We start from the raw sequence: 15,139 nt of genomic DNA on the forward strand, positions 1-15,139 counted from the left end.
TTGTTTATATAATGAAAATGTATGATATTAAAACATTCGCATCTGCCAAATAATAGATATATATTCTGCGTCTGTTTACTTTATTTTGTTTCTTTATTGTTTTTTGCATGGAATTATTCATACAATACAATACAGTTAATCATTTTCTTAAAGAAGAATTAATTGTTTTATTTCACTTAAATCCAAAAAATACCAAAAACACACAGATAGGTACTTGCAATTTGTGAATGATACAGACAGTCGACCTACTAATCGCCCTCTCCCGTCTCCGACGGTCGACGGTCTCCCAAGACCTTTTTCTATTGATCGATTTTTGTCAACTATATTCTTGAATGATACAAATGTATTTTTTTAAAGAGTTAAATGAAGTATCTTTAAATTATAAAAAATTTCCCCCGCAGGAAACCATTTTACTTGTATTACATGGAGAGAAACCTTTGAATGTTGTTGTACACTTAAAATTTAAATCAGTGATAACATGCATTAAAATCTGGCAAGTGACTTAGTCAACATCTTGAGAATTTCTGAAACTGTGTTCTGCACTGGCTTTCCAAATCTTGTCCAGATCATATCTCCTACATGCATTGAGGATATTTAATTAAACTTCATAGAAATGTTCACCACTATGAGAAGCTGTGTGGTGCACGTGAACCAGGTCTCTAGGTCAAAGGTCACACTAAGAGGTCCTTGAAAAAAACTTGTCCAGAGCTTAACTACTATACGCATAAAGTGATTTCAATATAACTTAGCACAAATGTTAACCATTGCAAGACTGAGTGTCACGAGCATAATTTAGGTATCTGCAACCAAGGTCAAGGTCACACATAGTAGCTTAACGCCGCTTACCGGTACGTTACGGATTTAACTCTCGGAAATTAAACCTAATTATGAGTGCATATTACTATAAGTGACATTTCTTTTTTTCTATCATTATTTTACTGTTTGAGGTGGATAAAATAGATGTGTTTGAAAATTATCAATGTTCCTTTAATATCTATCTTAAATTTTACAAAAAAACATTGTTTATATAATAAAAATGTACGATATTGAAACATTCGTTCTAAGTGGCATCTGCCAAATAATAGATATATATTCTGCGTAAACTTGTGTGTTTACTTTATTTTATTTCTTTATTATTTTTTGCATGGAATTATTCATACAATATAATACAGTTAATCATTTTCTTAAAGAAGAATTAATTGTTTTATTTCACTTAAATCCAAAAAATACCAAAAACACACAGATAGGTACTTGCAATTTGTGAATGATACAGACAGTCGACCTACTAATCGCCCTCTCCCGTCTCCGACGGTCGACGGTCTCCCAAGACCTTTTTCTATTGATCGATTTTTGTCAACTATATTCTTGAATGATACAAATGTATTTTTTTAAAGAGTTAAATGAAGTATCTTTAAATTATAAAAAATTTCCCCCGCAGGAAACCATTTTACTTGTATTACATGGAGAGAAACCTTTGAATGTTGTTGTACACTTAAAATTTAAATCAGTGATAACATGCATTAAAATCTGGCAAGTGACTTAGTCAACATCTTGAGAATTTCTGAAACTGTGTTCTGCACTGGCTTTCCAAATCTTGTCCAGATCATATCTCCTACATGCATTGAGGATATTTAATTAAACTTCATAGAAATGTTCACCACTATGAGAAGCTGTGTGGTGCACGTGAACCAGGTCTCTAGGTCAAAGGTCACACTAAGAGGTCCTTGAAAAAAAACTTGTCCAGAGCTTAACTACTATACGCATAAAGTGATTTCAATATAACTTAGCACAAATGTTAACCATTGCAAGACTGAGTGTCACGAGCATAATTTAGGTATCTGCAACCAAGGTCAAGGTCACACATAGGGGTCGAAGTTCAGATAAAAATATGAAAATGTGTATTCGGACCATTAAGTCACAAGAAAAGCATTGATGCAAAGCATCAAAGGGCGTCCAAGCAAGAAATGCAGCAAGTGCAGATGAACTAGTAGATATATGATGACAAGATATTCTTTTAAACTTTTCAATGGTTCATTGGTTTTTACCAGAATTGTATATCACTTATGAATGAACGGACGAAAGACATTGTTCATTACTTAAAACTTTGATTGGCATGCTAGAAATTAGAATATTACTTGTTATTTCTTTATGATCGTGGTTATTAATAGCAACGGACATACATGTATACAATCATTTATAATCCATATATGTAACGCATGATCAGCACCACACTTGTGTAATTGTCCCTTATTATTTTATCGCTATGAGCGAAGACCCCCTCTTAAGGTATCTGTTCACACTTAGTAACAATATGACATTTGTTATATTACCATGTTGATCATGTTGAGCATAATTGTTTATTATACAATAATTGTAATATTTATTTTTATAAAAAATACAGATTTTATGAATATTGTTTTCTTTTTTTTTTGTTTTATGCGCTATTTTAATACTGAGTTTTTACGTTTACTACTGTTTTAAGAATTCAATTGTCATATTGACCGACGATTATAATTAAGTCAAAACTTAACTGGAAAAAGTCAGTAAACTATGGTTAATCTTTCAATATATAATATTGTTTATTCTTAAACCATATACATGTACATAAAATTTTGTATTTTTCTTTATCATTTTTTAAATTATCAATCAATTGAATTATTCATAAAAATCTGATTTGTAACTTTTTTGTACTTGATTTGTAATAATTCCTCGGCATCTTTACTAAACACGAATAACAAATAAAATAAAATGTTTCAAAGTTGATAGTGTCATATTAATGCCATAAAAATGTACATTTTTTCTCAATTATTGTACATATTTATTGTTTTGATCTCATATAGATAAAATAAAACATGCGATAATCAATAAATTTGAGAGTTGATCTGTGTTTATTAATCATTGTAACCAAACTAACATTCATTTTGAAAAAAAAGCTTATTTATCTGTAAAATATTTGTTTTGTTCTGTAACGATATCAAACATCTACTCCAAAACCGGGAGAGACTGGACAATAAACGTGACGTGGTACTATTCGCCCCCGGTCAAAATAGACCAGGAGAGACCGGGAATTACCGATAGGAGTGCATCCGTCTATAAGTAGATTTTCGGAATATTTAGGTCATCAACTCATCATTCTATCTACAGCTTTCGGAATAACATACCATAATAACCCACTGTGTGCTACAAAATGATAAATAGAAATACCCCGAAGAGCGCGATTTATTGACGGAAAAGGTGATTTCATTTGAAAATGTTTGCATTGCGAAATTCTCCAGTTCGCTATTCGCGACTAATTAATAATCAAGCACCCTCATGCCGATCGGAATGATCGGCTTTTATTATGAACAACTATAAAAGGCTCGAGAAGATGCTGTCGCCCTTTCACAAAATCTGATTTCATTACATAAAAGGCGCCGCGCTTCGGCGCGGACGCCAATCATTTATTGAGGGATTGAAACACAAATGGTCATTACCATGACTACTGGTGTGAAACATGTAATTTAGGTCAATATATGCAAGGTCAATGAAACATCTAACAAATGTTCACCATTATGAGAAGCAGTGTCATGATCATGAACCAGGTCTCTAGGTCAGAGGTCTAGGTCACAATGAGAGGTCATTGAAAAACGCTAGTTCGGAGAAAAACTTTAGAGGGATTTCAATATAACTTGGCACAAATGTTCACCATGGTAAGGCCAAGTGTTGCATGCAAAATTCAAGTGCCTATGACCAAGGTCAAGCTAAGTATTGCGCACATAATCTGCTTCAAAAGTTAAGGTCACATAGAGAGGTCAAAGTTTGTGTATATGGACCATTTAGTCATCATTTATTGATGGATTGTAACACAAATGATAATTATCATGACTAAAAGTGTGACACATGTAATACAGGTTAATATTTGCAAAGTCAAGGTCACTAGAGATAATAAAATATTCAGATATTTTCCGGATTTTGCCCAGATAAATACTCATATAGCTAGCATGATATGTTAAAATTAGGTTAAGTCTATCTTCTTTAATAATATTCTGATGTGTTTGACCCAATAAAATTTACAGTTATGTATGCTGCAGGAATGATAAAGAACTTATACAAATGTGAAAAGCGTGAATATTAGGAAGATGTTAATTTTTCTCGGAATCAGTGCAAAGAAATTTTTTAATCTTTTGCTGTAAAAGTCTCTCAATTGAATGATTACTACAGGTATGTTATAAAGTTTGTATATTTGTAGTAAGCAAATAACTTTCTATGAAGTAAAAATCCATTGACTGACTGGTGATACTATCAGATAAGTTAGGACTTAGTTAAGAATTACACATTTTCATATTTTCATCTGAACTTGGCACCTATGACATTGACCTTGGTTGCAGATACCTATATCTGAATTAATTTTCGTATGTTGTGTGTTCCTCACGTGATAAATATCGCATTGAAGGGTGCTAATTCATTGTCGCATAAGAGACTAGCGGAATTTAAACATGCGATAATTATCGCCTCTAAAGTGCGAAATTTAGGCTGTGGGCGTGGAACAATAATCATGAAAGAATGATGGGAAATCTATAACCCAATGAGAATTGTCCTCGGATTAATTACTAACAATATTTCTGTTTGGCTATTTAAGAATTACCATTTTTTCAATAGCATCTAAATTGATAATGATAAACTTACAAATACTTTGAACAAGGGTCTAAGATGTTTACTTGTAAACAACCACAATATTTATATTAATTGCACTCCTACATTACTGGTTCTCAATAATTTTAAAAGGGACTACACTTTCACTTTTTTCACTTTCCAGTCTTAAACACTACTGTATACTGTGATTTGAGTTTTACTTTCAGATACTTTGTATACACATACAAACATTACCAGTTACCTACTTGTTGATTTTAAGTTTGAAATAACACAAACATTTATGTTCTACATTTTGTCTTCTTGGCAATGTTTTAAGTTGTTATTTTATCTATTCCTTTGCCTCATTCTTTATTTGAAGGCATGTACAGATACTGTTAGTTTTCCATTTCTTATAGTAGTTTTCCATTTCTTATAGTGTACATTAAGATGGTCATACCAATGGAAGTATACATTCATAATTTTATAGCTTTATTAAAATAATCGAACTTGATTTTTCTTCATTTTTTTTCAGATTTTGAGACCTAGCTGACAAACATGTTGATTTTGCATGTGAGTCTACCCCTGTATGTGATTGCTGTTTTAGGGTTTGTTAAAGCTGCTTTCAGTTGTCCAGCACAAAATAAATCAGGTTTGATTCTTTTCATAGATTACTATATACACTACAAAAACTTAAAAAAAATTGTTGTGCTATTAGATCAGATTTTTTATATGCCTAAAATTATTTTGGGGTATTATTGTTAAGCACCTGGTTGTCTTTAAGCAATTTTGTGACTTTATCTTTTGAACCAATGGAAGGAATTTGAAACTTACTAATCTTTTCTCCAGGGTTATCATATGTTTGATACTTAGTAAACAAGTACAAATGCTTGTTTGTTTGGTTTTTAAGATACACCAACACGGGCATTGGCTTATGGTGACTTTCCAGCTTTACTGGTGGAGGAAGACCTCAGATGCTTTCCTGCATTTTTTTCAGGCATAAGCAGGCACCTGAGTAGAACCACTGAAATTTCATAAGCTAGGTTGACAGCTTTTTCACATGAAAGAATTAAAAATCCATGATGGGACTCTCTCCCATGATGATAACTCACTCACTGGGGACTGCGTTCAGGGCGAAGTCAGGCGAAAACTTCGCCGTAAATATTTTCACTTCGCCCTATATGATCTGATAAGCGATATTCTAGCAACATTTGGAATTCACACTTGGAAATCCACATCGCTAAAAATAGCGCATTGGTTATACGGCAAATTAAAGCTGTGAAAGACCCTGCGTTTGATTTACAATTTCCCCTGTATGTCCTGTTTGATTTACTAGTTCCCCTATACGTCCTGTTTGATTTACTAGTTCCCATATATGTCCTGTTTGATTTACGTTCAATATCCAATATACGTTTATCACCATTACATTTATGATAGTAATATTCATCATTAAAACCGATGTATATTGATAGAATTTGGATAATTATTATGAATAAAAGAACTTTTCTTCTTAATAAATTGCATTTAAAAGTTAGAGTCAGAAACTGTTGAACCTAAAAAAAAATTTAAAAATGTTGTGTTGATGTTAATCAAATGCTTAAATAAACTTTACTGAGCAACTAGTACTTCATTCAATATCATCATAGCGATTTTCAAATACACATTTGTTTATTTTCCATGCCATATACATGTATATTTTATATGCATGTACATATCAGTTTCGAAAAAAAATAAAATTTCAAAAAATGAAATCATTAATTTTGGCGTAGATCGATCAACATATTCGTAGCTGCTAGCTCAGGATGTTACCTTATTCGAATATGTGTTACCTTTTTATGCACAATCAAAACTTCAGTTATGAAGAAAGGGAGTAAAAATATAAACAATTTCTTTGGAATTTTCTCTCTTTTCAGCTCGAGTTAAGCGTTATATATATAATGCAAATAAACTTCGTCAAAATCCAAATAAGGATAAGAAATTGTCCAATATATTACAATCATTTTCTTTTTCAGAAGAATCAAATCAGTGAAAAGTAAATATTTATTTCATTTTTTACATCTAGATCTATATGCAAAATAAAGATCTTGTTTGCAACTTGGCGCTTGCAGCACAATGGAAGGGAGTGAGTTAGCTGTATGGAATGTCTTTTTATATTTTACCTTTTAACTATAAATCAGTATATCATTTTTAAGATAGTTATATTCATTCAACTTATATTCAATTCAAATTAGGTAGAATAGTTTTGACACTGTGAATCAGATCTTTGCAGTGAACTATTCCCAACATCCATATATATATAACCTAAATATTTCGAATGGGAATTGAAAGACTGGAGTTGAGAACAAAAATGTTAAAGACAATATTTATTGTCTACAACATTGACATAATACGCATTAAAAATATTTTAAGGAAGGTAAATTATCGTGCGATAAGTACTACATTTTAGCTGTGAATACGATAACTTCGTTACACTAAACATTTAAGATATTGTGTTTGTATTAAAGTCATACAGATCATTTTAAAGCATATTTTCCTTGATTATATCACACGTTAAGTTATGGTGAAACAAAGGAGAAATAACAAAGAAAAAACTAAACTTGTTACAAAAGGAAATAAAGCAGATCATTTTTACAAGAGAGATACCTGGCTAGTATGTTTTGTTTTTCTTAAAGCAAATAACTTTTGAACTATTTAAAACAGTGCACACGTTAGACTTCGTGCTATTTCTCTTACATTCCATATATGTACTTGATGTTACTTTCATAATTATAGATAACGACAATAGTAGTACAATTAGCTTAAATATCCCCTAAATCCTTAGTTATAGCACATAGCTATATTTGATATATAAGTCTCTGGCGATCCTTCGGACAAAAACCGGGCCATGGCGTACACTCATAAAAAGCCGAGGTACGCCCCTGCATATAACGGTGTACATGTATATTTTGTGAAATAACTCGATTTGATGATCACTTCTCCCTAAATTTCAAAACTTCTCCCTATTTTTCCTGAAGCGAGAAGTCACTTCTCCCTAAATTTTCAGTCCAAGGTAGTCCCTTAAAGGGGCAAGTTTTTTGAAACAACTATCACCTGAGACAGACTATTTTAAAACATCAAACTTTACAATCAAAATGCACAAAGTATGTACATAAAAGGTTTGTATTTTTGTGTTCCCACTATTGAAGTGACTGGATCTAATAAATCTTGGTTCATACAGGACTAAACAATGCATACATTTGGCATAGATATTATGCTATTATTAAAGTATAGTAAAAAATACAACATCAAATTTAGCAATGAATTGCACTGCTAAAATAAATGCATTTTAATAAAGTTATAAGGCTCATATTAAATGATAGTTTGTTTAGTATTTTGTGGTTAGCTTCTAGTCATTTCAGTTTAAGCATATTGCATCTAGTGTATTGCAGCAAATATTTAAGAATTAAACATTAGACAGTTGGAAATGAATATGGAGCACAAAAATGCTATCAACAAGATCTTTAAAAAAAGAAGAAGTTTGCATTTGAAGTAAAAATTCTTGCTATTGTTTAAAAAAAAAGATTTTAATTTTAGTCTTATTCTTCTTGCTTAAACTATTTCTCTGATCTTATAAATAATCATGAATAGTATTTCTAGCTCATTTTCAAATACAAATGTAGCTCTTAAAATGGCTTGGATTTTTAGCTCAACTATACGAAGAATATGGAGAGCTGTCCTACTCACCCCGGTGTCGGTGTCCGCGTCCGGATTTCAGATTAAAGTTTTGGTGGTGCAGTAAAATATTTTTCACTATTACTTTTTCATTTCTTAAGGTATCAACATCAAACTTCAAATATATGTTCCTTATCATCAACCACGTCTTATGTGACAAGGTTCATGACTCTAGCACCAATATTTTCAGACTTATCTACCCTTGAACATAGGATTTTCATTTACTTATATACTTATATATTTCTTAAGGGATCAAGTTCATACGTCAAATATGTGTTCCTTTACTTATATATATATTTCGTAAGGGATCAAGTTCATACTTCAAATATGTGTTCCTTATCATTAACCACGTGTTATGTGACAAGGTTCATAACTCTAGCATTAATATTGCAAGAATTATCTCCCCATAAACTAAGATATTTTTTACTTGAAAAATGTTATTTTTTACTATAGCTTCTTTATAGTTTTAAAGGTATCTACCTCAAACTTTAAATACTTATTCCTTATCATCAATTACATCTTATGTTACAAGGTTCATAACTCATGAAGCAATATTTTCAGATTTATTTCTCTTCAAACTTAGGATTTTCTTTAAGAAATATTATAACTTCTTTATTACTTTTTAAGTTATCTACTTCAAACTTCAAATATATATTTCTTATCATTACACACATGTTGTGTGACAAGGTTAATAACTCTAGCATGACTATTTCCAGAATTATTCCCCCTTGAACTTGGAATTTATGTTAACAAATGTTATTTTTTTACTATAACTTAATACATAATGATACATAATTGATTTTTCTTTCATAACTGCATCCAGTATTTCATTAGTCGAGCTTCGCTGTCTCCTGTGACAGCTCTTGTTTTTATAGCAAGTGACATTATTGCCTGTTGCTGAAAATGCCCAATACAAATTTCTTTTCTGTATTTTAATTTATGGAATGACTGAAAAAACACTGAACTGTTTTTGTTATATGAAATAATTAAACTATAAGACATAAAATAAACCAATATTAATCATGAAAAAGATGATGAAAACACTTATCATTTTGAGGGTAATATGGGTTCCTAGATGTTTCCTAATACCAATGTGCTTAAATAAACATACATTACTCAGGTGTTCTATTGCCAACAAATTATTGTTCATCTTTCATTAAAAGACAATGGAATTGGTTGATGGTCTATTCACACAAACTAATGATATATCTTTGACAAGTCTATTTGTTGAACTTAACTGTAAGTCAAAAGTAGCATACAGGAGTATCCTTGCCACAGGTCATTTAGTTAAGTAGGAACCATGCACACGTTTTCATGGAAAAACAGAAACGTGTCTGATAGGATGGTCCCTTATGGTACCATTGTTCTTATTATTTCCAGCAAATTGTACAAAATGTCATATACCTAGAATCACTCGATGATTTAAATTAGAATCAGCTATGTTTTATCTATGTCAGCCATGTTTTGAATGGGAGCTCAAACGGAGAGCACTATGATACCGTGGTATGTAAATTGATGGCCCTTTTTGGCTTCAGTATAATTTTTATGTCCCCGCCATAAAATGGCTGGGGCATATAGTGTTACCCTGTTCCGTCCTTCCGTCATTCTGTCATTCAGTGATCATCAGTTTCCAGTTATTATCTTAGTAACGGTTGCACACATTCAACTCAAATTTGACATATGGATATATCATGAGAAAAAACAGGTCAAGTTTGAAAATGGTCATGGTCCGTTGAGTTTAAGCTCGACTTTTTTTTTTTTTTGAAAAAAAGTAGAGGTATTGCTATAGTCGCGGCGGCGTTGCTGTTGCCGTCCGCAAACTTGTACCTGGATCATAACTTTTTTATTTCTTGGTGTATTGTCTTCATACTTGGCCACAACAACCCTTGTGCAGTAGACTACACTAACCTTGACCTTCATCCATAAATGACCTTGACCTTCAAGGTTAAAAGTCCAAATTTGGCTTGTTCTTGCTATTATTGGCTGTAACTTTATTTTTGAATGGATTGTCTTCAAACTTGAATATAATAATCTTCAAGGATATCTCTTAAAAATAACCAGACAGACCTTGACCTTCACTCATAAATGACCTTGACTTTGAAGGCAAAATTATTGAAATTTTCATTTTTTTGGCTATTATAATTGGCTGTAACTTTGTTATTTTTGTATGGATTGTCATCAATTTTGAACATAATAATCTTCAAAGATAACCCTTAAAAATAACCAGACAGACCTTGACCTTCACTCATTAATGACCTTGACTTTGAAGGTCAAATTATTGAAATTTTCATTGTTTTGGCTGTAACTGGCTGTAACTTTGGTATTATTGAAGGGATCAACTTCATATTATAACAGAACATACTTAAGGTCAAATCAAATACTTGGGCTCTTTAATGACCTTGACCTTGAAGGTTAAATTTCTGAATTTTCTCAGATTTGTGCATTAAATGACCATATATATTTATTAACAAGAACAAGAACAACAACAACAACAAAGTGTCACCACCACCAGCACGTGTCACCACAAGCACCAAGTGTCTCCACCACCATCACGTGTCACCACCACCACCACGTGTCACCACCACCACCACGTGTCATCACCACGTGTCACCATCACCACCACGTATCACCATCACACCACGTGTCATCCACCACGTGTCACCACCACCACCACGTGTCACCACCACGTGTCATCGCTACCATCACGTGTCACCACCACGTGTCACCAACACCAACACGTGTCACCGCCACCACCACGTGTCATCACGTGTCACCACCACATGTCACCACCACGTGTCACCATCACCACTACGTGTCACCACTTCCACGTGCCACCACAACCACCCATGTAACCACGTGTCAACATCACCACCACGTGTCATCAGCACGTGTCATCGGCACGTGTCACCACCACCAGGTGTCACTACCACGTGTCACCACCACGTGTCACCACTACCACGTGTCACCACAACCACCACATGTGACCACGTGTCACCAACACGTGTCATCACGTGTCACCACCACGTGTCACGATCAAGTGTCACCATCACACATGCCACCACAACCACCACGTGTCACCACATGTCACCACCACCACATGTCTTCACCACGTGTCAACATCACCACCACGTGTCGCCACTACCACCACATGTCACCACCACGTGTCACATCATCACACGTGTCACCACTACCACCACCACTTGTCATCATGTGTCTCCACCACGTGTCACCACTACCACCACATGTCACCACCACGTGTCACCACTTCCACCACATGTCACCATCACCACCACGTGTCACCACCACAGCCAGTGTTACCATAAATATTACGTGTAACCACGTGTCACCACCACGTGTCACCATGTGTCGTCACAATGTGTCACCAACACCACGTGTCACCACCACCACCATCACGTGTCACCACCACCACCACCATCACGTGTATCTATTTATAGAATTTTTTATTTATAGAATTGCGTGTTTCGATTTATAGAATTTTCTATTAATAGAATTGCGTGTTTCTATTTATAGAATTTTCTATTTATAGAATTGCGTGTTTCTATTTATATATATAATTATATATATATTATATATAATATATATATTATATAAATATATATATATATATATATTATATATATATATAATATATATATATATAAATTAGTATATTTATATATACAAAATATACAGACAAAACTAATGTGACAAGACAGACTGATTAAATGTATACTTTTAGAGAAAGTAAAAAGTCGAGCGTTGGCCCCACCCTATGGAGGGCATTCATTGCCAAAATTCCAGACATGTAAAGTGTTTTTTTTTAAATGACTTTTGAAAATGCGAACTTGTATGCCTAACATTTATTATTGTACCCGTGCATAGCACATAATATGCCTCTTAATTCAATCTTTTAATTGAAGGTTCCTGCCATTATATAACAAGTTTACATATATATCGTAACAACTGACCTACAACAAATTTACAAGTTCGTATCTTCCATTGCATGCAATACATATGCATGTTTGCACACTTATAGATGTGAAATATACAAATGAAATGTAAATCTTAATTACAGAATAGAGTTTAAGAAAACGTGTTACCAGTTGTAGAACTACAAGAGTACGTTAACACAGTAACATGTTTAAAATGACAAAAGTAGATTCACAAAGTTAAACGATTTTAAGTCAAGCATAACGCCCCGCCCCTCTCGGAGTATTTACGAACTTCTATTGCGGACAGGTATAGAACGGCGCCTCTCCCATATTTCTAAATAAAACTGAAGGACAACATACGGTATTTTTCATATTATATATTTGTTACATTTGTTACAAAAGTTTTGTCACTAGCAACATCACTTGAAATTTGCTGATTTTACCATTGATGATGAAGATAACTTATGCATTAACTCATTATTTAACATCGTGTTCTTATCAGTTACAAATTATTTATCATTTTAGTGATTAGCCTGTCCGTGCTCTGCCTAGTGCTCTGTCCTGCGCTTTGTTTGGGGTCCGCCTGGGCTCCTTGCCACTTGTTCTTGTTGCTGGGTCATGTTGGGTTGCGTTCATTGAGCGCCGCCTTTTCTTGTTGATCTTGTTTATCATATATTCCTGAGAATTATCGGCGATTTGGAAATATTTTTAGGGGAAACAATGACAAACTTCAAGGGAGTAATTTTATTGATAATCTAAAAACCATCCAATATTTGTATCAAGAAAATACTTATCCGTAGCACTTATGTACAATCTTTAATAAGGTATTTTCAGTATGAATAAAAACTTTTTGCACATTTTCATTATCCCTCATGTACAGACTCAATCAAACCGAGTCTGCAATTCTTATGTAATTTTGTTGTGATTAATGCTTCCGAGGGATCACTTTGTTTCCAGATTTTATACTTCACAACAGCAGGTGTCAAGTGCCGTGTGGCAGCTGTAAAAAGTTGCCCCGTACTTCACTTCAGTGTTGTTATATTTTTCTGGACCTTCGGGATCATTGATGCCAGCGCTATTAAGTGTTGAGAATTGAGTACCGTTCAAGCCGGTGCTAGGGGGAGTGAGGGATGTTGCACTTGTTCATTATCCCTCGTGTACAGACTCAATCAAACCGAGTCTGCAATTCTTATGTAATTTTGTTGTGATTAATGCTTCCGAGGGATCACTTTGTTTGCAGATTGTTAATATACTTGTTCAAAGCTTATGGTCTTAATTCAATATTCATTTTCTTTTTTGAAGGAAGCGACGTGATTTTTTTTTCCGAATATATGAGTGCGGTTTTAAGAGAGAAAAAATAAACAACGATAAGTTTGAAACAAAATTTTAAATACTTCTACGTAATTAATTTTCATTTTTAAGGCATCACTAGAAAGTTCATAAAGGATTCTTTTACTTGAGTCTTGAGTCTAAAATTATCAAAATTGACCAAGAAATAAAAAAAAGTAAGTAGAGGGCGCCATGTTTCTCTTACTGAATTTCAGAGTGTGTGTGTTTTTTTTTTTTTACTTGGGGACCATCTTTTTCATGGTATGGCACTTACATGTCACATTGAAGGTTCCATGATAATCGCCATATTAACACATTTTCAGATGTTTCAAAATTCAAAATTGTACCAGTTCATGTTGAATTTTGCTTAAGCCGGTGCTAGGGGGCGTGGACGGTAACTTGCTCTTTCCATTACCGTCCATGAACAGACTCAATCAAACCGAGCCTTCAACATTCTCAATTTTGTCGTTTTGAGCGTTCTTTAGGGATTCTTATTTTCTCTGTTTTACAGAAAGTAACAAAAAAAAAAAAAAAACATTTTAAACGAAAAGTACTCTGCCTTATGTCCTGTCCTATTTTTGTTTGGGGTCCTCCTGGGCTCCTTGCCACTGACGCTTGTTACTGGGTCGGGTGGGGGCTGCGTTCAATTGAACGCCGCCTTTCCTTGTCGATTTTGTTTATCATATTTTTTAATTCATTTTGATTTAATTCATTTTTATTTTTAGGCATTTTATAATCATATATCATAAAGCGTATGAAGCACACTTTTATTTCAATCCAAAATCATCAAAATTGATTTCGAAATAAAAAAAAAAGGTTTGGAGGGAACGTTTGTTTTTCTTACCAATTCAAGTGTTATTTTCAGAGGAAAAATGATAAATTTTGAAACAAAAATTTCAATACATCTATTTAATTCATTTTTATTTCCGAGGCACTCATATAAAGCTTATGGAGTAGTCTTTCCTTTGATACCAAACATATTAATTTGACTTTTTATAGAAATAAACAAGAGCCCGGTTTGAGCCGGGTGATGCTCCCCGAATAGGTTTTGGACACAGGAAAGTACACCTCTTGTAGTTTCAGAGTTATGTCCGTGGAAAAAGTTCAAAGTGCAATAATTCTAAAATTAGGCAAGGCAGAGTTACAGTTCTTTGCACTGCACTTCTAATCAATGTGATCTATCAACCTACAAAGTTTCTTGATGATATCTCTTATGATTTCCGAGTTATGTCCTGGACAATTCAAAAAGTAAAAATAAACAAAGGGCAATAACTCCAGAATTAGGCAAGGTAGAGTTATGATTCTTGTGCACTGCACATCTACCCATTGAGATTTATCTACCTACAAAGTTTCATGTTGATATCTCTTATGGTTTTACAGCTATGTCCTGGATAAGATTTTTCTAAAAGGGGAGATTATTCAAAAATAAGGCTTAACAGAGTTATGGTTCTTTTGCACTGCACCTCTACTCAATGAGATCTATCTACCTACAATGTTTCATGTTGATATCTCTTATAGTTTTAGAGTTATGCCCCGGACAAGATTTTTCTATAAGGGGA

At 33.4% G+C, this 15,139-nt stretch overlaps 1 protein-coding gene across 1 annotated transcript in view; it reads left to right on the forward strand.

The window, feature by feature from the left end:
* The window catches only part of LOC132740063 (uncharacterized), a 44,521-nt gene that overhangs the window by 4,638 nt on the left and 24,744 nt on the right, over positions 1 to 15,139 (forward strand). Inside the window, exon 2 of the mRNA XM_060727918.1 lies at positions 5,144 to 5,260. Coding sequence (XP_060583901.1) covers positions 5,167 to 5,260 — 94 coding nt within the window. The 5' untranslated portion in view covers positions 5,144 to 5,166. The remainder of the gene's footprint in view (positions 1 to 5,143; positions 5,261 to 15,139) is intronic.

The sequence above is a fragment of the Ruditapes philippinarum genome, unplaced genomic scaffold (assembly GCF_026571515.1).
Source record: "Ruditapes philippinarum isolate M1 unplaced genomic scaffold, ASM2657151v2 ctg3003_1_1_1_1, whole genome shotgun sequence".
Taxonomy (NCBI): Eukaryota; Metazoa; Mollusca; class Bivalvia; order Venerida; family Veneridae; genus Ruditapes; species Ruditapes philippinarum.